The sequence below is a fragment of the Sapajus apella genome, unplaced genomic scaffold (assembly GCF_009761245.1).
Source record: "Sapajus apella isolate SASKATOON/1434 unplaced genomic scaffold, GSC_monkey_1.0 scaffold65, whole genome shotgun sequence".
In the NCBI taxonomy this organism is placed as follows: domain Eukaryota; kingdom Metazoa; phylum Chordata; class Mammalia; order Primates; family Cebidae; genus Sapajus; species Sapajus apella.
This window is the reverse complement of record NW_022437005.1, coordinates 107,131-132,523: the sequence shown is the minus strand read 5'-3', so window position 1 is coordinate 132,523 and position 25,393 is coordinate 107,131. Positions and strand designations below refer to the sequence as shown.

General features: G+C 42.3%; 1 protein-coding gene and 1 long non-coding RNA gene across 2 annotated transcripts in view; one reads left to right on the top strand and one right to left on the bottom strand.

Moving 5' to 3' along the window:
- SPTLC3 (serine palmitoyltransferase long chain base subunit 3) overlaps positions 1–25,393 on the bottom strand; it is a 152,559-nt gene that overhangs the window by 20,036 nt on the left and 107,130 nt on the right. Inside the window, exons 8-9 of the mRNA XM_032248009.1 lie at positions 24,671–24,890; positions 16,415–16,541 (exon numbers count right to left, since the gene is read on the bottom strand). Coding sequence (XP_032103900.1) covers positions 16,415–16,541; positions 24,671–24,890 — 347 coding nt within the window. The remainder of the gene's footprint in view (positions 1–16,414; positions 16,542–24,670; positions 24,891–25,393) is intronic.
- On the top strand, positions 11,887–24,772 carry LOC116530080. The gene is made up of 3 exons (XR_004259821.1): positions 11,887–12,077; positions 12,843–13,076; positions 24,682–24,772. It is a non-coding gene; the product is annotated as an uncharacterized LOC116530080 (long non-coding RNA).

Sequence of the window (25,393 nt, the reverse complement as noted above, 5' to 3'; positions counted from 1 at the left end):
GGCTTTTTCCTTTGGCTTGGCAAAGGGGCAGAGGGTAATGGGGAGAGACCTTGGAGTAAAGTTTCAACACGGCAGCAGGAACCCAGCATCTTTTATTTTAAGCCCTGGACACTAGACAGGACATTTTGTTTCCAACACACTCAGGGGCAGAGAGATCTCAGTAGAGATCAAGAGGCTACAGAGCAGCAAGAATCATAAGAATCGCATTAGCACTGACAAGCTTCCCTGTCGGGAGGAGAAAAGAGCGTTTGGAATGGTTTGCTAAGAGGAATGCACATTTTTATCAGGCACTGAAGCTCTCCCTTTTGATGTCAGGATTCTAGGGTTATGGCATGTTTTATAGTCACATACACATGTTCCAAGGGCTCTTTGGGCCACTCAGTCTTGCTCCTGTGGGATGTGTGCAGGAGCAGGCAGGACATAAGGGATGGCCAGCCATTTGCATGGCCTGATTTCGAGGACCCTTGGAAGACACCCTGCCTCCACCTCCCACCAGCTGCTCACATACACTGTTAGCTATTTAATCACCAAGCAAGGATGAGAATGGACATTTCTTGTGCACCTACTGTGAGCCAGGAACTGGCTTTTTGGGCTCCCTTCACAGATGAGAAAACTGAGGTTTGGATATTATGAATGCCAGCTGACCCGGAAACTGACAGTGCCAAGGAGACTATCAAAGCTGGCTCTTTGGAGAAACGGGTAAACTCACTCATGATGAGGCATGAATTCCATCATTCATGGAGTCATACATTTCACAAATGAAAAGTACTCACGATGTACAGGAGCGCTTATGACCTATGCAACTTACAACCATTCAACTTTATGACCACAATTGCTAGCCACGACTGCTCCGCGTCTGGCAGCCAAATGTTGCCCAGCTGGGCGTACGACAGTGCGGACCAGCTTCTGGCAGCACTACCATCTCCGCGTGCACCATTTCAACTGTACATATAGCCTATTCAACTTACGACCAAATCGTGTTACGACCGATCTGCCAGTCCCAATCGTGGTCGTAAGTCGAGCACTAGCTGTACATAGAGTTCTCCTATTTTACAAAGGGGCAAAGTTCACCAGTAATTAAGTCTTAGTTAAGAGAGCCCTGATTAGGTTTTAGCTACAGGTGAACGTCTCTGAAGTTTTCAAGGAGATTCAAAGAGAAGGGGGTGGGGATTTAATGTGAGGGAGATTCTCTATTGCTGGCTTTGAGGATTGAGGGGCCCTTATGGGATGCAAACAGCCTCTGGAGAGTGTTCCCCCTGATAGCCAGAGAGGAAACAGGACCTCAGTCCTACAACCCCAAAAGACTGGATTCTGTCACAGCCACGTGAGCTTAGAGGAGGTGCCTGAGCTCCAGATGAGAGAGCAGCTGCTGATGCCTTGATTTGAGCATTATGAGAATCTGAGCAGAGAATACACTGTGCCCAGACTCCTGGCCCAAAGCAACTGATATACTCAGTGGGCATTATTTTAAGCCATTAAGTTTGTGGTAATTTGTAATGCAGAAATAGAAAGTGAATACATTCTCTCTAGCCCAGACCCACATGCTGGGATTCCTCAGGCACAAATCCACCTGCCTAATCCTCCCCAGCTGTAGGAAGGAAAAACGAAGACCAGTGTGGAATACCAGCTCCCCTTCACCCTGGAAGATGCTACAGATGGAATAATGTTCTTTCCTTTCGCAGCTGTACTGAACCAACGTGGAATTCCATATGTATTACATCACCACTCCCCTGTCTCACAGTCCAGCCACACAGGGGAAGCAAATGTGAAGATGATGCCCCAGTAGGGCTCATGTAAAAGGATATCTTGTTGGTAGGATGGCTGGAAGGAAGTGGCCACACTATCCTTTGCCCCAGTGCCATCTAAAAGACACACAGATTCTTTTTACATTCTTTATAGGGAACTTTTTAAAAGACTCACATCAACTGCAGAATTTAGTGAGCTTTCATAAAAGTCTACCCTTGGCTAACTCTTTGGATAAAATAAATGAAGGGGCAGAAGATTCTCGAACAGTTTGCTAGCTATTTCTGCATAAGTAGGCAAACTTTCCATCCTAACCAGAGTTCAGTTCCTTGGCTAATTTAGCACTTATTGGACAAACCCAAGTTGTCATACATGTAGGTAAGCAGCAACAGCAAGGTAGAGAGGCAATGTCTGTCACCTTGATTGCCAACCGTGACCTTAGGTCCACACACACAAAAAGACCAGGTGGAACTTTTTTGCCTCCCCCCCCCCGCACAGGTGATTAATCATGGACTGAGGCAGGCCCTGAAGTGAAAGCCAGTGGAGCATAGCACCAACATCTGTTTTGTATTAGCTATTGCTGAAATATCAGGGGCCTGAAACCATTTAGAAAATGCAGCTCTCCATGCCCTCAGCCTCTTTTGGTCTCTCCAGCTGGCAACCAAGTGGCAAATATATTTAGAAAGCAGAAGCTAGCTCCTCTGTCAGCAATGCAAGCAGCCTTCAATGCCCGGGTCCTCGAACAGTACATTTTGGGTAGAATTCTCTGTAGATGCCTCTTGTATTAATTGAGGGTCCTGAGAAAAGTGAAGCAAACAACATGTCCTGGCTGAGTTGGATGGAGAGAAAAAAAGTTGTAGGAAACCAGTTTTGTATTCACTGAACTCTCTTTCAAGGTAGACACTGAGAAGCGTAGGAGATTTTTTAAAACCAGGTGTGAATTATGGTTTTATCACCCATGTCACAGTCCTTTTTGCTTTTCATTCCGTCTTTCCCAGAGAAGAGACAGAATCTGAGTGAAGAATAAATAAATCTGCAATAATAGCCACAAGGTAAGTTTGACAATGTGGACAAATAGTGTAGCTTGCAGCTCCAAACAGTTTGCAATGAAGATAATTAATGTCTTATGAGAGAAGTTTGTGAATGTATCTCATGTCAAAAGTAAACAGGAAAGAGAAAATTCCTCTCTCAAGAGCTAATTGCTCACCCAGTGTACGCCTTTCTTTCTCTGCTTGATGCCCTAAATCTTCTCACTTAGTCCTTTTTTTTTAAACCTATCAGACTCAAGTGTAAAAATATGTGTGTCATGTTGCAGGGACCAGAGCAAAGGTTGTAGGTCACAGCTGGAAGGGGCTGGTGCCACTTTCTCCCAGTCCACATTGGGTTAGGGGCAGGGTCAATACCTCACCTGGAAATCTCATGATGAAGTTTCACAAATAATCAGAGTAAACGAAATAATTCACATAAAGTGATTTAACAGTGAGGCATAGTTGTATTTTTAGTACACATACATTATATTTTAAGTATCATTCTTCTTTCCTTTATCTTTTCTGTCAAAGGTAAATAGAAATGATTGAAATTCAAAAACTAAGAAAGTTACTTAAAAGACCTTGACATGTAATCAACTTTTCCTCTTAATAACTGAATAAAAAATAGAAATTTAAACTTTAGAATTTTTTTTGAAAAAATCCTAGATACGCTGTAGAATGAATTATCTGTAATGAATTTGCCCACCTAGACAGAAGCAAACAGATTTTAGGGCTTTCAAAAGTAGATACAATGGAAGTGATGTTAATCAGAATCATATTTTAATATCAGTTCAATCCTGATGTGAAGTCTCTAGTTTTATTTCTCTACCTGGGCTCAGAATTCAGTCTTGTGTCTGGTTACCTTAGTGAGTCAAGGGCTGGATGCTAATGTGATGAACCTCAGTTTGATGCCTGTTCAAATTTATTAGCTTCCTTTTAGTCTGCGGTCCCAAAAGTACCCAAGGAGAGCTGAGTGAGTGACTGCGGTGGACTCAAACTCATTCAATTCAAAGAATTAGCCTAATCAGTTCATGTTTTTGAATTGCAATTTTTAATTTTCTGATAATGATGCCATTTTCTGCCTCATCACATCCCCACTTCCAAGGAAAAAAAAGTCCTTAATGTCTGTGTGTTACTATTTCCAGTATATTCATTTTCCCCTGGCATGACTTCCAGAGCTACTCCAATTTTATGTCATTTTAATTTCTTCTGAGGAATTATCCTCACGGTCCATTTTCAGCTTCCAGAAAGTACACAGCTTTGGGGAATTGAGCAACAGAATAATAGCAGTGATTATCAATAGCTGCCATGTGCTAGGAATGAGTTCTGTGAAAAGAAAACAGAAGTAGTTGCAGTAAGAGCCAGACTAGTAGCTCCGAGAGTCCCTGTAAAGGGAGGGGAGATCTGTCTTCAGTCCTTTAGACTTTATTTTTCTTTTGTTCTTAGCTACTTTTATTCCTATTCCAGGTCAAGAGTTTATTTATGAAGACAATAGGAAAAGATTTGGAAACTGTCTAAAATACACAATGTCTTACTACAGTGTATATCCATCAGAAAGTCTGAGGAAAGCATGTCCTGGGTGGAGGTTAAGTACTGAAGCAAAGTCTGGTTCCTGCTCACTAAACTCCTTTCCCCTCTGAGGCACATGGTTAACTCCATTACCCAGGCTCCTCTGCGGTGAGGCAAAATCATGTGAATGAGCTACAGCCAATGGAATGTGGGCAGAAATGCAATGTGTCTTTCCAGCCAAGGCCCTTGAAAATGTCATAGGCACAGTTCTTCATGCTCCTTACCCCTTTGTCAGCAACTTTGGAAACCATATGTTGAAGCTGGAGGAGCTACAAAATGGAAGGAGACTGGATTCTGGGAAGAGAACTGTCCTGCCCAACAGAAACACCAATTTTGGTCTTTATGTTAAGAGAAAATGAATTTCTGTTGTGTTAACCCATGGATTTGTTAGCATTTGTCTGTTACAACAAGTAACATACCCTAACCAATACCAATCCCACAAAGAAGGATGCTACAAAAAAATTTCGAAGATTCAAAATCCCAGTATCCCTTTATCTTTTATTGTCTGTAGGGTGTGAAAAGATATCCAGATTTTTCTGTGGGAGTTTCAATTTCTCAACATCTCTTTATTAGTCACCAAGTAATGTCATAAAAACATAGTTTCTTGGTTGAAAAACATCCTAAGTGCAAATCATTATTAAGCTGGAGGAGGAGAAGGAGGGAGGGTGGAAAATATCATTTTGGATGCTTAAGAATCAAGCTACTGTCCTCTACTTTAGAAATGTACTCAACTTGGACAGAGAGGATTAGTTGCTGCCTAGCACCTGCTGATTACTCTGTATGAAAAAGTCAAATGCACTTTCAAGTTTCAGATTGTCTTTACAGGAAACTTTAAGTGACGGATTCAACTAACTGCTTAATAATGAGGAAAAACTCCATTTTTGCTTCTGCTATTTAAGTAGCACTGGCTTGAATTATCCAGCATGCTTAGCTCACCTCCATATCTGATGGAGGTGTCTCTGCACTCACGGTACTTGTATTTTTTCTGGCAAAAACAGATACTAACCCAGAAGGAAAATTCATCATCAAGAAGGTTAATATGTGCTATAAAGAAAAATGATACCGACTGAGGGGGTGGACTGAGTAAGTCACAGGAAAGGGGACAATATTTTAGAAAGGTTGTTTAGGGAAGGTCTTCCTGGGTTGGTGGCAAGAACTAGAAGGGTCACTACAGCATGCATCCCCAGGCTGTTCTGAGTCCAGATTTCCTCTGGTCTCAAGTTTGGGCTCTATACCTGTCCTGGGAGATGAGCTGGAGTAGTGGAAAGCTCAGGGGCACATGTGTTTGGGGTCAGGAGCAAGGAAGGCCTTTGTGGGGAAGGGGCAAACATGAAGGAAGGCTGCAAGTCTCTGGGAAATCAGGGAAGACCTGGCTTCCTTTCTTTAATTTTGTAGAGAGATTCCCTTTGTTTGCGAGGATAAGAACAATTTGATCAGCAGTAGCTGTTTACTTATCTATGTTTTTAAACATGATCTGACCTACTTCAACTAACAGAATATATGCTTTCTTTCCCAGGGTGCAGAAACCAAATTGTCATCTTTAGCGTCTCTGATGTTCTCTTGTAGAACCAGGGCTTTTACAATGAAGGGACAGAACACTGAATTTTGATTTTAGAATGGGGACATCATCATAAAATATAACACTATATAGCCAAATATATTATTATATATGAGATGTTATAACACCATAATTTAATCAAATCTGAATTAAAAATCCATCAGTTCTCCAGTTCAAGAACCAAGAGCCTTCTCCCAGAGGCCAAAAGCCAAAGGAAAAGAGGAGAGCCTCCCATTAGCTGAAAGCCTTCATTCCCCAACCCTGCTAAAGGCAGCATGTGATGTGCACATAGAATTCTACAGCCAAGCTAACAACTTCCCCACAGATAGAAAGCTCTGAGTACTTCCCCAGTCATCCAAGAACTAAAGCCTCAGAAAGACTGATTGTGAGGAGGCCCTCTGCTAGGGAGCATTTCTATTGAATATTTCCTCCTCAGGTCTTGGTCTGATAGCAATTAGTTTCTAAAGGGTAAAGAGAGTCCAGATTGAGGAGGAATGACTTGTACCAGCACATGGTTGGGGGACTCTGCTCTGATTTGCAGACTCAATTTCCCCATCCTTCTCTTGCTGGCTTTCTTAATAAAGCCCACCAAGACCTGGGTTTCCATTCTGTGATAGGCTAGTTAACCTTTTTTTTCCTATGGAAAGTGGAGAACTGAAGTAATATCTGGATAGTGTCTGTTTAATTGATAATATCCAAGATAACTAAAAGGATAATAGTAACAGTGTAACTATGACCTTCTTTGCAGCAATAATCTTGAATACTATATTGAGAAAACATAAAATTAAAAAGAAAATATTGCATTATTTCATCCTGCCAAGTTCCTCTCTCTCTCTATTTTATATATATATATATATATATATATATATTTTTTTTTTTTTTACCTGGGGTCTCATGCTGTTGAACAGTCTGGAGTGCAGTGGTTTGATTTCAGCTCACTGCAACTTCTGCCTCCCAGGCTCAAGTGATCCTCTCACCTCTGCCTTCTGAGTAGCTGGGACCACAGGTGTGTACCACCACCTCCATCTAATTTTTTGTATTTTTTGGTAGAGACAGGGTTTTGCCAGGTTGCCCAGGCTGGTCTCTAATTTCTGAGCTCAGGTGATCCACCTGCCTTGGCCTCCCAAAATGCTGGGATTACAGGTGTGAGCCACCACACCTGGCCAAATTCCTCTATTTCTGAGGATCTTACTTAGTTATTGTTTTCCAGGAAGAACACAATCCATTACTTCATCTTAATTTTATTTTTAGTTTTCTCCTACCTTTTCTTCCAGACACATTGTCCCCTCCCCTGTTTTACCACCCAGAAACTCCTTCAGTTTAAAGGCAGAGAGGGACATGTGTGACTTTGAAGAAAAATAGAGAATTTCATTTTTCCTAAATTTAGCATTTAAGTTTAGGCGTTATTAACAATGATGCAGGTGTATTCTACTGAAATCAGATATTACACATTAGTAATTGAAATTTTGTATGCCTTTTCTCTTATAAGAAAATTTCCTTTACTGTTTTCCTTTCTACAGACATTACTGGCCACTTGATTGTAAAAGAACCAAGTATTTTTATGCATGTAATACAAGACGTGGTTTTGTGATTCAGAAAGTTGGTGATGATCTCACCAGCCTGGCACTGAGGTAATAGCTGAGAGAGAAACTGATTAAATCACAGACATTGTGATTTTTCTTATAGCCATTTTGGTGAAATTAGGAATGAACTAAATGGAGTATTCCAAATTTAAGTACTGGCCTATTAGTATGCTAGAATTGTTCCAACTATTCCTGCCTCTGGTTAAGTGTCGTATTCAAGAGACTTAATGTTACACAAAAATTCTAAAGTATTTAAAGAGATCTTCAGATAAGTGGGTCTGTAGATCTAAAAACATTAGCTAATAGGCAAAGCAAGTGCTTGATAAGATACATAGTTGCTGTTTCATCGCGACATGAAATGGAAAATATAACAAAAACCTTAATATCTAATATTCAGTAGCTGCATCAGGTTAAGCAGATCATCTTTTTTTCAAAAAACCTGCCAATTTCATTTCAACAGCATGTCATCAAAATTGTAACGATCCTGGGAGGAAGAGGAACAGCCAAAAAGGAGGGTGATAATTACAGCACAAGTTAAGCAGATCCCACATAATTACAGGAGAAGCCATTCTGAGATAGGAATATGGAATATTTTGTCATGAGTCATCCTATGATTAATCAACACCCAGCAGTGTTGCCCATTGTGGATTTTTTTTCATCAATTTGATCCTACCTATTGAAGATACAATGAAGAGACAAACAATTTAAGAAATTATTATAAATGATACCCTATTTATCCCAAGGGATAGCAGTTATTAGAGAAATGGCAGTGTCTTTGTCAGATGTAATTTGATAGTAATCAAATCGAACAATAAATGAATGTTGTGACCATGAACTCTTAATGACTTTACATACTTCAAAAAGTTACGTGAAAGCACAGGTGTAGGGAGGCACATGCATGCCATGAGCAGAACGCTCTTTCCCATTCCTGATGCCGAAGTGGTCATGGGGACTGGAGGACAGGCGAGGTGCTAGTAGTAATTGAGTGGGCAGCGTTGATATTTTGGTTAAAACAGAGGTTTAAAGAAGTGGATCCAAACACGTTTCATGCTTTTCTCATCTGGGGTTTTTCTTATTCTTCTGCCTGCTCTTTCTCCCTTTTTGCTAAGTCCTTTACTGTTGTTTGCATTTGCCAGAATTCCATCCTCTGTTTGCTTTCCTTCTCCCTCGGCACAGCTCTGTTTCTTTTCTGTTACGCAGAAACACGGTTAGCAAATTTGAGCCTGCACCACAATCTCCTGGAGGAATGGTTAAGACGGTTGATTCAGAAATGTTTTGTCGCAGTTCTGATAAGCCCCAGGTGACATTGCTGCTGCTGGTCCACGGACCACCCTTTGAGTACCACTGCTGTACTTGTAGTCACTCTCTCCCTTCTGTCAGGCACTCCTATCATCATGAAACATTAAATGATGGCTGGGGTCATGTGAGGAACTTTCCCCACATCAGTGACTATAATAAGCAGATAGACATAATGAGTAAAACTAGACAGGCCCGCAGACAAGAATTATAAGGAAGAGGTTGTCCTTGATGAGCAAGTTCAGTTACTCACATGGCTGATATTAAGTATTCAGGATACAATTCAAGTCTTTTGATGAAAAGATGACCCTGAGCAGATATTTTGTTAGCATCTGCATCATGGCATAACTGGGACTTAACACATTTCCTTCTAATTCAATGTGAAAGTATGTATTGAAGGCCTATGATGTGTCAGGAACTGTGTGGATTGTTCTGCGGTAGAGGCACCTGTGCATGGTGTGTGCACCTGACCATGAGAGCTTAAGCATTTCCTGAGAATGGCCCTGCATGGCAGACATACCTGAATGTGTGTTCACAGTTCTGAGCATAGCCAACTGGAGATACATTCCTTAACTATGACGAACATCTGAGCCCCCAGCTTGTCCAGTGGATGCTTGCTATACAGGGGATTGAGGCCCTTTGTTTTGGGTTGACTAAAGGTTGCCAGGTGGAGATTGTTAGGGAAAGGATGTTAAGTGAAAATGCTATATGAACAACATGCTTTTTATAAGTGATGGTAGTTCTACTGTCCAGCCTACCATATCTGCATGTAAGTTCCCCTCAATAAACCCCATATCTCATTTGCTGGCTCAGGGCTTCTTTTTTTGCTTCTCAGCCCTGTTGCCACTCCTTATCTCAGCTCACTGCAGCCTCTGTCTCCAGCGTTCAAGCGATTTTCTTGCCTCAGCCCACAGAGTAGCTGGGATTACAGGTGTGTGCCACCATGACCAGCTAATTTTTGTATTTTTAGTAGAGACGGGGTTTTGCCCTTTTGGCCAGGCTGGTCTCGAACTCCTGACCTCAAGTGATCCACCCACTGTAGCCTCCCAAAGTGCTAGGATTATAGGTATGAGCCACCGCCTCCGGCCTGATATGGAGATTTAATGGTTTCTATCCACAAGAAATCCAAAGCCATTAGTGTCTGATGGGAGAGAAAAAGTGACTACAGGGTCCCTATGCAGCAGTGATTCTCAAAGGCTGGTCCCTGGACTAGCAGCAGCATCTGGGGCTTGTTAGAATTCAGCAAGCATTTCCTGCAGAAATGTCTGGGGGTAGAGGGTCTGCAAGCTGTTTTGGAAAGGAAACAGGTGACGGTACTTGTGCAGAGGGAACTGTAAAGAGAACAGAGTGTGGGATTCGGGCAAATACCAATAGAGAAAGAGGCCTGGCAGAAGAGACAGGAAGAACAAACAGAAAAATAAGAGAAAAACCAGAAGAGGAGAGCATCTCTACAACTAAGACAGTTTTTGAAGACCATTTTCAAAGAGAGTGAATGATGCAGAGAGGTCAAGTTTAATCTGGCAGAGAAGCAGGAGAGTGGGTCTACAGGAGTGGCTTTAGAGGGAGCAGGATCCATGGAGCAAGCAGGCAGAGAAGAGGCAGAGGACAGGCTGCAGGGGCTGGAAACTGTGTGGAAAGGGCAGATGGGAAGCCAGCAGAATGGCTCACACTTTTGAGATTTGCTGCAATGGATGTGATGAGGCTTGGAGGCTGTTGGAAAAAGAAGGGCAAGGGAAGTCTTTTTAGGATGAGACAAACCAAGAAGTGCAAGTTTGTGCAAAGAGCCTCGTGTCTTTAGAAGGTGGATAGGGAAAGAATCAAGTACAGAGATGTAAAAGAGATCAGAACAGTCTATTTGCTGAGATAAGAGGGATAGAGAGAAGAATTATTTTGATAAATATTTTTGGAATGCCTATACTTGGCAGGCACTATTCTCAGTGTAATAAATAAAATAGACAAAGTGCTTGTTCTCCTGGAGTTTACTTTCTAGTGAGGGAAAACAGACAATAAGTAGATACATACACAATTTGTCAGGTATTCATAAATGCTATAAAGGTTAAAGTGGCAGGGTGGGCTGGCTCATGCCTGTAATCCCAGCACTTTGCGAGCCTGAGGCAGGCAGACTACTTGAGGTCGGGGAGTTCGAGACCAGCCTGACCAGCATGGTGAAACTCCATTTCTATGAAACATACAAAAATTAGCTGGGTGTTGTGGCGCACCTGTAGCCCCAGTTACTCAGGAGGCTGAGGCATGAGAATCACTTGAGCCTAGGAGGTGGAGGTTGCAGTGAGCTGAGATGGTACCACTGCACTCCAGACAGAGAGAGACTCTACCTCAAAAAATAAAAATAAACAAATAAAAAAGATTAAAGCAAGGTAAGGAGAATCAGAGCAACAGGAAGATTTGCTACTTAGGATACAGCCACTTCCCTAATAAGGCAGATTTTCAGCAGAAAGGGGATGGCAGGGAAGGAGTGGGCCATGCAGATAGAGGTCAGAAGAGAAGTTCTAGAGGGACCAGCAAGTGCAAAGACCCTTCTGCAGGAGCTGCTCTCTGTGTTTTAGGAAAAGCAAGGATGCCAGCTGCCTGCAGTGGGCTGAGCAAGGGGAGAGGTGGTGGGACATATGGAGGACCATATGCTGAGAAGCTGTGAAGACCGCAGTGTGGACTCTATGCTGAGAAAGCTGAAAAGATGATGGAAAGTTCTGAGCGGGGAAGTGACATGGGTATGAGTTAGTTTTTCTTCTCCGTTTTAAAAAAGGTAATTTTGGCTTCTGTGTGGAGAACAAACCATAAAAAGCAAGGGCAGAAGTGGGTAGAATATTCAGGAAGCTACTCCAGGAATCCAGGTGAGAGGTGATGGAGAGAGTAGTGGCTGCGTGAGAAGCAGCCTGATTCTGGATATATGTCAAACACAGTGTGCATGAGTTGCTGATAGAGTAGGAAGGTGTGAGTTCTGAGAGAAAGGGGGAACTCCAGGGTGGGTAAAGCTATTGGAAAATTTGCGGACGTAAGGGAAGAAAGCAGTGAGTTCAAACTACGATGTCTTTAGTGTTTAGTGTGTATCAAGCATCATGCTAAGTTTCTTGTCTGTATCACATCACTTAATTCTTCTAACAACCTTAATTTACAATGAAGGAACTGACCCCAAGAGAGGAAAGATGACCTGCCACTCATGGAGCAAATGTCGGGCCAGGCACGGCTACAGAGCACACTCTGTGAATTAGCCACATCATACAACCTCTATCTTCTCTGAGAAATGGAAGTTTACCCGGAGCTGGGGAAGGAAGGTGTAGGAAGGTAAGATCAAGATTGCAAAACAGTGCTGGCTGATCACTTCAAAAATGTTCATCAAAGATTTACATGTGAGTAATAAGATGATTTTTGACAATGCTTTCATTAGGGGAGTTGGTGTGGTTTGGGGCTCACCTTCCTGAGGCTATGTGTGTGATGTCTAGAAAATGACTGAGCTGCAATCTTTCTAGACCTTTCTAAAAGTCACCTCAATCACTGAGTGATCCCTTCCGCTGCCACAACTGATGTAGAACAAATTCCCTGCTCCCAGTCCTAGGAGATAAACATCCCCATGATCTTATTTAGCATAAACATTGACCTGAAATGGAGCAGGCTGGCAAGGTGGAAGTTGAGTCATGACATATTTATTAAGCTGAGTACTGAGTTTGACACTCAGAGGAACACCAAAATAATTCAAGACACATTTCTTGCCCTTAAGGGGCTTGCAACATTGGCTTGGCTGAAAGACCACCCAGCATCCATTAGGATGAAGAAATCAAATCTCCACTCTTGGGCCCACTGCACTGCTCAGAGTGACAGATCAGGAGATTAAAAGGGTCTTGGTGCATATGTAACGCACACGCGGCCTGTAGCCCCTGAGCCTGTGTGCATTACCTCTACAAGCAGCCTGGCTGCAGAGTGAAGGTGGCTGTTTGTGCATAAACATTGTCACTGGGACTGCTATTTCATCTCTCAACCTTGGCATCAAAGGAACACTGACCTTATTCCTGTAGCTTGCCTTTCTTTGAAGCATATGGCTTTGCATTGCAGATTAAAGTGAAGACATTCATCAAGGAACAGATCTGGCCAACTGCTCCCCAAACTGAACCCGAAACAAAGCCGTGAAAGGCCCCAGTCACAGTGGCTTGGAGTGGGCTGAAGATGAAGGCTCAGAGCCCGGCTCTTCTTTCTCAGATCCTGAAAGGCAGCTCTTGCATGACACAGTGCACCCTTTGAGCTCTGGGCAACTTTACCCTGAGAGTGAGTCTATCTCTGCAGAAAGGGGTAAGCTAATGCAATATTCCTAACCTGTCCTGCTCATTTGATTTAAAGCAGGCATTGTTGCAAATGAGGCCAGTGTGATCATTCACAGTGTGCCTTTGAATGCTTCAAAAGATGTGTCAGGCAGAACCACCTGAAATGTGGCTGATAATCCTGTCAATTTTCTTTTTCTTCTACTTTCCTTTGTTTGTTTCTTTAAAAATAAAGTGTCCTCTATTTCTCCCTCATTCTCTTATCTTGCCTCTAAAAAAAACCAGACCATACACATAGCAGTCTCTGTTTTTTTTTTTTTTTCTCTCTTAAGATGACAAGAGGAGTAAAGTGAGAAACTTTAACTGTGAGGTTGAAAAAAGTAACCAAAGAATTCTTTAGGTATAAGGTTAGGAGAGAGAATCAAGGGAAATGTCTCCTACCTCAGGGGAAGAAAAATTGATGGCAGATGATTACTGAGGGGTAAATAATCATGTATTTAAATGTAATCTTTCTGCACATCTTCCATTGTGATCAGAGCAGCAGAGCAAGTTCTGTCTGTGATGAAGTGGTAAACCAATCCGGAGGAGGGAAAGAAATGATTGTAAAGTTGCATACAGATAAAGCAACTGATTTGGATGACATACAGCAAAGGACCTCAGAAATGAGTGAAAATTTTTGTTGAGACATAGGCTAATTTCTAGTATAACTTTTTTGTAGTCACTTATCTTTAAAATGAGACCAAAGAATAATTCTAGTCTTTCTGAGACAATTCACTTAACTTGCAATTTTGCTTAAATCTCAAATAATTGAATTTCCATTACGAAACACTTGAAGTTTAAGAAGGAATTAATATGGATTTGTGGAAAGCCAATGGTTCCAGACCAGTTTTTTCATACAGTGGAAAGCTTGTATAGGAAAAGATGCCACTCTATATGGCTTCAATTTTAAAAGGTTAAAAGATACCTGTTTAGGACAGGTAGAGTGGCTCACACCTGTAATCCCGCACTTTGGCAGGCTGAGGTGGGTGGATCACCTGAGGTCAGGAGTTCGAGACCAACCTGGCCAACATGATGAAACCCCGTCTCTACTAAAAATACAAAAAAATAGCTGCGTGTGCTGGCAGGTGCCTGTAATCCCAGCTACTTGGGAGGCTGAGGCAGGAGAATTGCTTGAACCCAGGAGGCGGAGGTTGCAGTGAGCTGAGATCAGGCTATTGTACTCCAGCCTGAGTGACAAGAGCAAAACTTTGTCTCAAAAAAAAAATAAATAAAAATTAGCTGGGTGTGATGGTGCACACCTGTAGTCTCAACTACTTGGGAGGCTGAGGCAGGAGAATTGCTTGAGCAGGGAGGTGGAGGTTGCAGTGAGCTGAGATCGTGTCACTGCACTCCAGCCTAGGTGACAGAGCAAGACTTTGTCTCAAATAAAAAAAACCCAGAAAACAAAAAAGAAAAAAAGAACCCTCCCCCCATCCCCAAAAAAGGTACCTGTTTGTCCAATATCTGTATCCCTTAGTTTACCCCCACCTCTTTTCGGGGGTATGGCCATATAACTTGTTATGGCCAATAGATTGTAAGCAAGGTGATAAGTGTCATCTCTAGGCTGACCCTCCTGTTCTTTTTACCTTGGTAACCATGGGGGCCACATGTTAAGATTATCAAGCCTTAAGGTGAAAGGAGCCTGAGTCACTGCCTTCATGGATGAGCACTGTGTAGAGAGGTGACTGATTGGCATTAGATGTGATGCAAGCAAGAAATACCTTGGTTTTGCTAAGCCACTGAGATCTACAGGGTTTATTTGTTATGGTGGCAAAACCTCCCTTATCCTGACTAATCCAGGATCTTAGAGGACATCTAGTCCTACTTCACTTCTGTCATAAGGATGCTTCCTACAGTATCTCTGAGAAATGGTTCAAATACTTCTTGATCACCTCAGGAATAACAGCAAATAACAGTAGCAAGCAATTATATAATGCATACTAACAACTGTCTCCAGACACAATGTTAAATATTTTATACAGGTTAATTTACCTACTTCTCACAAAAACCTTGACTCATAAATATTTTTCTCACTTTATAACTGGATGAACTGAAGTACAGGGAAGTTGAGTAACTTGCTTGGGGTTGAACAGATAAGTCACTTGTCAAGGCCACACATGAATGAATAGTATCACTGGAGTCAGATCCAGACAGCTACCTTCAGTCTCGTACTATAGGGCCTTCCTAGACTGGACTGCCACTTTCTTTTCACAAAGACCAATCAATAAGATGCAGAGACATAACATCAAAAAGATAAGCCTGGAGGGGATCCTAGAGATCAGCCAATCACTGCATTTCAAATGGAAGAAAATATATCCTCCTGCAGGCCTTTACCCAGCTTTAGTGAAAAAGTCCTGTCTTTCAAACAAGAGTCTTGGGGAGCACTAGGGCTCGGTAGAAGGGCCCCAGGCCTCAATATGTGGGTAAGTGCATATACTACTTTAACTAGATCAGCCTTGTTCTAATCTGTTTTACATAGCAGGCTTCTGGTAGAATTTGTATGTGAAGAAAGTATTCTGCTGCTTTAATAATATTGAAAGCTGATGGAGTTCCCCATACTTCTATTGAAATAGCAGGTTTGGAGGGTTGCATTAAACACTGTAGGACTTCAGGCCAGCTGGGAGGTGAGGTGAGGCACATGGATTGTACAGTCCGGTGGCCAGGATAAATTGCTACTTCCATAAAGATGCTGCCCAGCTTCCCTGGCAGCAAGAACTGCCTTATTCAGCACCGTATCCCCTCTGGCGTGTGACATGTGGTAGAATCTCTATAAACCATCTCTGCAAGACAGAGCGAGAGTTCCAAGAGGCTTTTGTGAAACAGTTTTTCAAAAAGAGGATTAATTTGGGTTGAGCAAAGTAGCACAGTTTAGCTGTGGTGACCCACTGGCAAAGAAATGGCTGGAAAGTTATTGTGTTTTGTCTATATATCCTCAAATGGCCAGCGGTGGCCTTCTACTGCCCAACCTCTGGCTATAAAAAATAAAAGGATTGAAAACTTGGATATTAAATTGACTACTTCGGTCTTAGGGAAACACAAGTGACACCCCCAAGCAAGCACAGGCAGGCGCGCACACACACACACAATATTTGCTTCACTTCAACATAATTGATTACACAAAATTATCAGTGAGGTAGATTAGAACGTTTTCTTTGCTTTAACAAAGAGTTTTTGTGTGGTGTGGTAATGGCGCATGGTAATTTATCACATGGCTTTATTTACACATCGGGTTCCATAAGATAAAGTCGTGTATTTGACAAGCGGGGAGATTGATGAAGCAGAAGGGAGACAGAGAGGTCCAGGAGCTGTGCTCTCTGCAGATCCTCTTACCTTGTGTGGTCCCATCCAGTCCCATGATAAGTTTTAGTGATCTGATGATTTGCTCTGCTATCGGTGGGCTCATGGATGTAGCGTAAACAGCACTATGAGAGTGAATCCGTAAATAATCCACAAGGTCCTTAAATGAAGAGGGGAAATCCAAAAAGGAGGCAAATAAATCTCAACACTGGTGATGGGAGTTACATCTAGTCCCATCCCCATCCTCATAGCAAAAGACATTTGATCTCAGCTCAAAAGATGAATGGGGTCCAACTTTGAATGGGTTTCACCAGAGTTTGTATTTTTTTTTATTTCTTCATAGTCACTCCCTCAAAAACCTGAAATCTACAGAAAAAGCAGGATGCTGCAAGTTTGGAGTTGAACTTTAAGGCAAAACCAGATGTGTGCAGGAAAAAAGGATTCCTGACGCATTTGTTGATTACCTACTATGTGTGTGCACTGACTTTGTATTCAGTGCCCAAAGCATACAGGATGTGGTCCTTGCTCTTTAGAATATTACATATGATTGTGCCCATGAACAAGCATGGTAGAGTAAGTCACAGTGCATGCAAACCAGGACATGCAACAGGGCTGCAAGATGCAGAGGAAAGAGAGAGAGTCCTTCTAGCTGAAGTAGGTAGAGAAGTTTCCAATGAGGAGATATGATTAAGCCTTGAAGAATGAAGACACTTAAGGAGGAAAAGAAAACATGGAGAGAGGGTGTCAGAAGAGAGAAGTTGAACAAAGGAACAGAAGCAAGAAAGCAGAAGGCATGTATAGTAGAGTGTTGACAAAGAACAGCTGTAATTCTTTCACTGTCTGTACCCATGCATCTTTGCAATCCAACTTTGCAGCTCAGAGGTGGATTAATCTGGGCTGACCTTGTGACTTTCTTTGTCTGGTAGTATATGGCAGAGGTGATGATGTGGTGGTTCTGAGTCTATGCCTCAAAATGCCTTGAATGCTTTTGTCCTCTCAGAACTCTCTAGCTGCCATATGAATGAGCCTGAGCTAGCTTGCTGGAGGATGACAGCCATGTGGAATAGAGAAGGACCATTCCAGCTCAAGCCACCCCAGGCCACCAGTGCCCTGCTGACTCAGCAATGGACTATCATACACGAGCAAGCCCAGATGAGACCAGAAGAACTCCTCAGCTGAGCCCAGCTCACACTGTTGATGGGCAGAATTGTAAGCTGAATAAATGGTGGTGTTTTTAGACACCAAGTTTGGGGATGGTTTGTTACACAGCAGAAGCTAATGGATGGAGCATACTTGGAGGACAGCAAAGGATGGTTTGAGGAGAGGCTTATGGGAAATCAAACCAGAATATAGGTTAGGACCAGATAAACTCTGGTTATGCCTTGAGCAGCAGAGAACTATTGGAATTTTGTGTATTTTGCATAACATTCTTTGGAATGCTGAGCAGCTACAGAATACTGGTCTTCAGTGGTAGGAGCCATTTTTCACCTGCCTCCCTGAGTCCTGGGGCCAAATGTAGGGTCCTAAGTAAGCTTGCTGCAAGCCCTAAGAAGGTCCAGTAACCTAATGCTGCAGTGGTGAAGGCCTCAGAGCTGGCATCTGCATGTGCTCAGTTGGATTGCAGAGACCCTCCATCAGTCCACCTACAGCGTCTCCTTGCCTTGGGACTCTCAGGGTGTCCTGCAGAAAAGCTGACGAGTTGATGACAGCCCTCTGCATTTGCAGTGGGGTCTTTAAAGGATCAGGTGCCTTCTCTTTAGAATAATGGTACAGCTTAGAATCCCACTTAGGCAGGTGTCTTTGCCTATGTCTTTCTTCCTTATGAAGGTGATTTGGAAAGAGCTCTTGGGAATGGAGATCCTCTGCTTTGGGGTAGGTTCATGTCCTCCCCACCTTCCTTTATGAGTCACATTCATTCCCACCTGCGAGCCTGGGTCTGTTCCCTGCCCCTCACTTTTCCACCTCTCTTGGGTATGTGTGGGCATGGTTGCTTACAAGCATTTTCAATATTCACAGTTTATCTTCCTCAGTACAGTGTGTGGCCTGCCTTGCAGTGGTTGGTGAAGGTTAAATTAATGATGTGATGACTCTACCTGGTCCAAGAGAGGAACCAGGGGATCTGCTCTGTCATTCCTGCCTTCTTCAATATGTCTTTCATTCTGAATCCTTTCTTCTAGCCGTCCTTTTTCTATGACTTCTTTTTTCTATCTTCTCCTTCACTGAAAAGTATTCCTTTTGTGTTTTTGTTTATTCCTTTCTTTCTAGCTTCCTTCCCTTCCCCTCTACTCTGGTTCCCTCTCTCTTTTCATTTTAAATTTTTTTATTTAAATCCTTTTTTTCTCTGTATTTCAAAGTATTACCTCCTTCCCTCCTTCTCTCCCTCCCTCCCTCCTTCCTTCCTCTTTTCTTCTCCCCCTCCCTTCCGTTTTTCCTTCCAGCAAGTATATACCAATAACTTCCTCTGTCCTAGTCATGTGTGGGAGTCCAAGAGAGGAGGGAGGATAGAAAGGGACCATAAGGCTAGTCCCTGGCATCTGTTATCCATTTATATACATAAAATTAAGTTTCTGCCAATTGTCTTATTTGGTGAACCTCATGTGCATGATGCCGTCATCATGAATGGCTGATTGAAAGATTCTTAGAACTGGGAGCATGGGGTGAGAGGAGGGGTCTAAAATATAAAAGCTTTTTGGAGTGTCTTTGTTTCAGCTCCCTAATTTTGCACAGGGTTACATTCTAAGGTTGTGTAACTACATACTGGCAGACCTATACATCAAACCAAGGATTTTCAGCCCAGCTCTTCCTCCAACCTTATGGGGAGGGATGGCAGTAGCAGTGAAAAGAAGGGAAAAGAGAGACATTTTAAATAAGGGAGTACCCAGACTTAATGACATGTTGAATGACCCTGAAGAGATAATAAGGCTAGAAGCTAACACCATAGCTGATATTCCCTGGTGGCCTGAGGTTCCATTTTAAGAAGTTTTTATGTGTTAATACCTTTAAACTTTATGATAACTCTTTCAGGAAGGTACTGTTTTAATCCCCATTTTATAGACAGAACAACTGAATAATCACAGAGAAGTTTATATAATTATTCCCAAAAGATGATAGAACAAGGATTTGGACCCAAAGAAGCTGGCTCTGGTACCCCACCTTTGGACCAGACTTCTCTACAGAAGAGCAAGCATGGTGTGGTGTGAGGGGGTCCAGGAGAGCACGGACCCCATCGCCACTCTCCTTACCCAGAGATTGTTCCTCTATTTGGAGGGGATGAGAACACCTGACCTACTCATCTATATGGTACTAAACCGCAGATTGAGTCACATTGGTCTCAAAATGTTTCAAGTCTGTCTCTCTTGCTTCTCTAAATGGGACTGAAATCTCCTTGACAGCAGGGATGGAGCTATGCGCTTTTTTTTGGTTTTGTTTTGAGATGAAGTTTCACTCTCATTGCCCAGGCTAGAGTGAAATGGTATGATCTCAGCTCACCACAACCTCTGCCTCCCGGATTCAAGCAATTCTCCTGCCTCACCCTCTCAAGTAGCTGGGACTACAGGCACCCTACACCATGCCTGGCTAATTTTGTATTTTTAGTAGAGATGGGGTTTTTCCATGTTGGTCAGTCTGGTCTCAAACTCCCAACCTCAGGCGATCTGCCCTACTGAGCCTCCCAAAGTGCTGGGATTACGGGCGTGAGCCACCACGCCTGGCCTACACTTCTTTTAAAATCCGTAGTGGTGGATACCTAGTAGTGGCCTGCTAAATACTGACAGTCTAATGGAAAGCAGAGGGATTTCAGAGACAGAAGAAAGATGGCCAGGGGCCTCAAAGCATAATAGAGTATTACTCAACTGCATTCTTAGGGACAAGTGTAGCAATCGTCTCTTAGATTGGGGGTCATCACTGACAAAGATCAGACAAGAAAACAAAACAAAACTTCCTTTGATCTCAGAAAGTGCTCTTCCCAATGTCCCCAACCTGATTCACAGATTGAGACATTTTTTAAAGTCAAGGTCATGAGCCTTCTTAGTTAGAATAAATACCTCATCAGTGTAGCATCAGTCTCTTTCAATGCTAAGACCATCTTGTCCACAATTTTACTTTTTTTTTGGACTGAGTTCACTTTATCTCAGGGTCTGAGTTTGTGGATGGAAGTTTATTTGCTTGTGTGGTTCAAAATATGGAGCTCTTTGGGTAACTTCTGGAGAGCATCAGAAAGAGCCTTGATTCCTAGCCACTAATTCCTCCTCTTTGTCCCCTATTGGGTGCTATGAGCCATGAGTTAAGAGGTGGCTTTAGTCTTTTGCAAGGTGAGTCTGGGTCATGTCTTCAGGATGGGTTAGAGGTCTCCTCATACTGATGTTTCCAAGTCCATTTGGAAGTTCAAAACCCTCATTGTTTTTTCTACCCATAGGCCTTGTCCTGTTCAAGGACAAGGGTGGCTTTTTGGGAGGAAATCAGACAGGAGAGTCGTTGAATAAACATTTTAGTGCTCATTCCCTGACCCCTGCTTACTTCAAAGGGATGTTAAATTACAGCCGGGGCCTAGTGTGCAGGGCAGAGCCAGCTTTTCAAATCAACATGCCTTTGACTGGCATGCAGGCTACTGTGGCTAACACTCACTCGAAATGTGTCTGCCCTGTCCCACTTCCCTTCTTCTGCTCTAAAGAAGAAGGCCATCTTTCTTCTGTCCCTAAAATCCCTCTGCTTTCCATTAGACTGTCAGTATTTAGCAGGCAGAATTCCAGCCCCGAAACCTGTCAGTTACAAAGGCCACCATTGCTTCATTCATTTGCAAGTCTCTGGTCAGCCTGTGGAGGCTGTGGGAGCCAGTGTTCAGCGCTAGGCACGCAAGTGGACTCAAGATCCTTGGCTGGGGAAAAGTTGGGGTTGGTGACATTGACCACATCTTCCCAGCAACAGGATCAATACAGATTTGAAAGAATAAAAATAAGAAACCTAGTCCCATCAGCTTAGGCTTTCCTTCAAAGAAGCCATTCAGGGCATGGAGCTCTGACAGCTGGAGAGAAGTAATTATCTGAAATTTCATCAGGAAGGTCTTAAAAGGACAGACTCCTCCAGGTTATGCTGTTCACTGTGCATCTATAGTGGCTCCAAACTCCAGGTGGGCAAAATAGCAAAATTCAGCTGGCTCTGGGCAGACTGTTAGCAGTTTCAGTGAGGTAGAAAGAGGGGATCACAGCCTGATAGAAACCTCCAATTAGCAGAGGTGAATTTGTAGGACACTTTGTGAGGAAAAGCCTCTGAGGTCAAAACAAAACCTCTGTTTTCTCTGGTAGCATCATCGTGCTAAACCACTTTTTTTCTCTTTTTTTTCTAAATATATTTGACTACATGACTCATCTGGTTGCTAATATATACAGCTCTGACCTTGACACATTTAAGGTTTCCAGAGCCTCCTAGATACTGTTATTGGGAATACAGTCCCTCTATACCAATATTAACATCATTTAAAAAGAGAGTTAAGAGCCAGATATTTTTATCTTTTTTTCTAGATTTTTGAGCCTGATTATTTTCAGGGTTTACTGAGAACTCCATGAGCACAGCAAAATTGAAATTATATACAGCTTCAGAAAAACAGCAAGTCTCAGTATGTATACTTCAGCTTTTTTATGGTTAATTTTGTTACTTTTGTATACATATGCTTAGAATCTTAGCTATTTTGCAATATATACTAAATTGAGATAAATACAGCAAAGTATCTGGAAGATTATTAATCTATCAACTATCTATCAATGTATCTATCTCTATCTTAAACTATTTGTCAGAGTTTGAAAACTGTACTCTAATTACTTCAACATACAAGTAGAAGTATTTTCAAAAATCTTTAGTATTTGCCCAATCCTATGTCGTTTCAGTTAAAAAGCATAATTTAAACAGACTCAAAGTAAAAATTCCTCACAAAATTATGTAAAGTTCATAGGAATAAAATATATAATTTAACTTGAAATTATACATAATGAAAAATTAACATAATTAAAATAATTAAAGGTACAAAGGAACAGATGTGTAAGTTCCGTTAAATCATGGATGGACTCCTTAGGCCAAAAGGAAGCCAGTTGATCTGGGTTTATCACAGTCCCACCAAAACCATTTCACATAGGTGTGTATGTGACTGATTCTAAATCTTCAGCGATAATACAGGCACTTTCTCAAGTGCCCTCCTGTCTCCTGCCCACCGCCCAGGTCTTGGAAACTGCGCTGTTTTTCAACGTTTTGCATCTTGCTGTTTTAGGGCAACAGGTCTCAGCGTAGGCTAATGGGTCTCTGCCAGACACGCTCTAATCCTTGCTGCCATCTAGTGGTACATTTAGACACTGCAGTGTAACCTGAAGGGAAGAGAAAAGATGGGGAAGAAAAAGGAGGGCGAGGAGGGGGAATGAGCAGTGCGGCCCTCTGGATCCAAATATGCATAAAATGAGCGTTTTAAAAGGCAAGACAATGAACAGATGTACATACTGTTTTTGCATCCTGAGTAATGCAAATAATGGTACTTTTCACAGTTGCTCAGTATCTGCCCCAAATGAATAGAACTTGTGTAGACAGGAGCAACTGCACCTTAAACATACTCTAGCTGTCGTCAGAATGGAGAGCATGAGAGAGAATCATGAACTGGTGTTAACTTCTGCTAGTCACGAGCCTTTGTTTAAGTGGGTATCAAACGAAGGCACTCTGGGGGAAAAATGCGACATCCACCAAATTTGACAACATTTCAAGGATTGGCTTGCTTCAGTTTATTCAGGTGCCTTTGGTTCAGGAAACAGAGTTATGCTTGGTTAAAAATTTTGTAGTTTTTACTGCTGCTAATCACAAAACCACAAGCTCACAGAGCAATGTAGCCAGGATCAGGGACCTCCTAAATTTGAGACTCTCTGATCCTACTGCTCCAACAGTCTAGGAAGGGAACATTTAACTTTTCACCAGATTTAGCTGAATTTTGAAAGATCCTGGGAATTTCTAATGGTTTTAGCATTACCCAGCTAATTCCCACAGGTCAGGGGAGAGGGAATGAAAAACAAGGCTTTGAGCCTGAAAGAAAGCAGTACTTATTGAAGCGTAAAGACCACTTAAAACTCTGAACATTTTAAGCATCTGTGCATTTCATGGTAGAGCCAGTGGCCAGAATTAAATCCATTGTTTTAAATCATGAGCTTTCAATGAGAGGACCGTTTGTGGCTGTACTTGTTGGTTTGTCTAATGGGTTTCAGAAGTCTGAACTCTTGTTCCTGTTCGTCACAATAGGTAGGGAAGCAGGGATTTTTGTTGATACCACTTGCATGCACTAGGTTTGGCCTGGTGTGTCATGCTAGACTGAGCCAACATCACTGTCACACTGGCTCTTTGGGACAGGCGTAGGTTTGTCTGAGATAGCTGTCAGAATTTGGACAAGGCTGTCCTCTTATAGGTCAGACAACTGGCTCCTTTATCCTTCAGACCCAGGTTTGAATACTGGATTTATTGGATTTTCTTTGTCTCCTTCCTTTCCTTCCTTGTAAATCTCTCTCAGATATTTGTTTTCTTTTCACAAACCTCTTGATGATATTGGCACTAGAATGACAGTGTGAACACTCACTGAATGGTCTACTCCCAGTAGATGAGAATTTTTAAGGCATATAGATCAGAAACTGGAGAATGGCAGGATTCGACCTATGGTTTATGCAATATTATGGAAAGAATTGTTTTGCAGAGAAAATTTCTTAAAAGTACATTCCTGCTACCGTTTTAATTAAAACTCTTAAAACCCACAACTTGTAGCATAGGATCAGCCTCCCTATTAACTAACATTTGCCTACTGTGGCTATTACCTTCCTTGTGTTTTTCAGTGCCACAAAACCCAAACTGCTTACAGTTTTTGTAATATACCCTTATCAGTTCTGTGACTTGGTATTCATTATTCCCTCTCTGTGTTAAATATGCTCCCCCCACCATTGTTTGTCTACAAGACGGACATTCATTCTAAACCATGTCCTAGATACTACTTAACAGAGTTAATTATTCCTCTCCCTGTTACTTTGCCCCTTGTGTACATGGTCAGTGTTGTCATTTTATTATAATGCGATCATTTACCACATGCTCCTCTTCACTATTCAAGGGAGCTCCTCAGCATTCTGGGCCTTATCTGGCTGTGAACCCACTGTAGCCAAGCTGCAGTGATCAGCTGAGGTGTGGTGAACTGAACTGAAGCTTTCATGAAATGCAGAGAAGCCCTACACACTGCATCCCCAGGGTGCTCAGGTTTTAAACAGACATGAAGAGTCCCTCTCTTACCTTCCTTCCAGCTATGTAACCTCCTGAAGCTCCAAAGCTTTTGGTGAATGTGCCCATGAGCACATCAACTTCGTGAGGGTCTAGTCCAAAGAACTCCGTGACACCCCGGCCGGTTGGCCCCACGGCCCCAATACTGTGAGCTTCATCTATGTAGAGGTAAGCCTTGTATTTCTTCTTTAAAGCTATGATCTGGGGTAGATGCACGATGGAACCTTCCATGCTAGGGTAGAAGGAGAAATGCTCATAACTAACAAATACCCTCCTGGGAAGCTCTGTCAGTTTCCCCATCAATACATCCTAGACAGTCTGCCCTGGTGCATGTCAGGGGCAACAGAGACAAGCCATTCCTTTGTTGTGATGGCAGGTTTTATTTGGCTGAGACAACTCTCTCAATCTTGTAAGGCCACTTGGGCATTTCTGTGCTACTTGGATAAAATATTTCAATTCAATGGATTTAAGTGCTTTCAGTTTCAGCTAATTCCCAAGCAAACAATCCGCTCACTGCATTATTGATCCAAATAATTTGTAAAGCCAGCTAGAGTAGCTAGACTGACCATTTTGGATTCTAGATATTCTGCTAGGATAGATGAAATTACTCTATGGTCATTCCCTTTATCTGCCTGTTATTGCCTGTTTGGCCAGGTCGGTTTGACCTAAACTCAGTGCTTGAATTGCCATAGATTAAAAAAGGGAATTAAAAAGACACAGAATTTTATTTAAGAC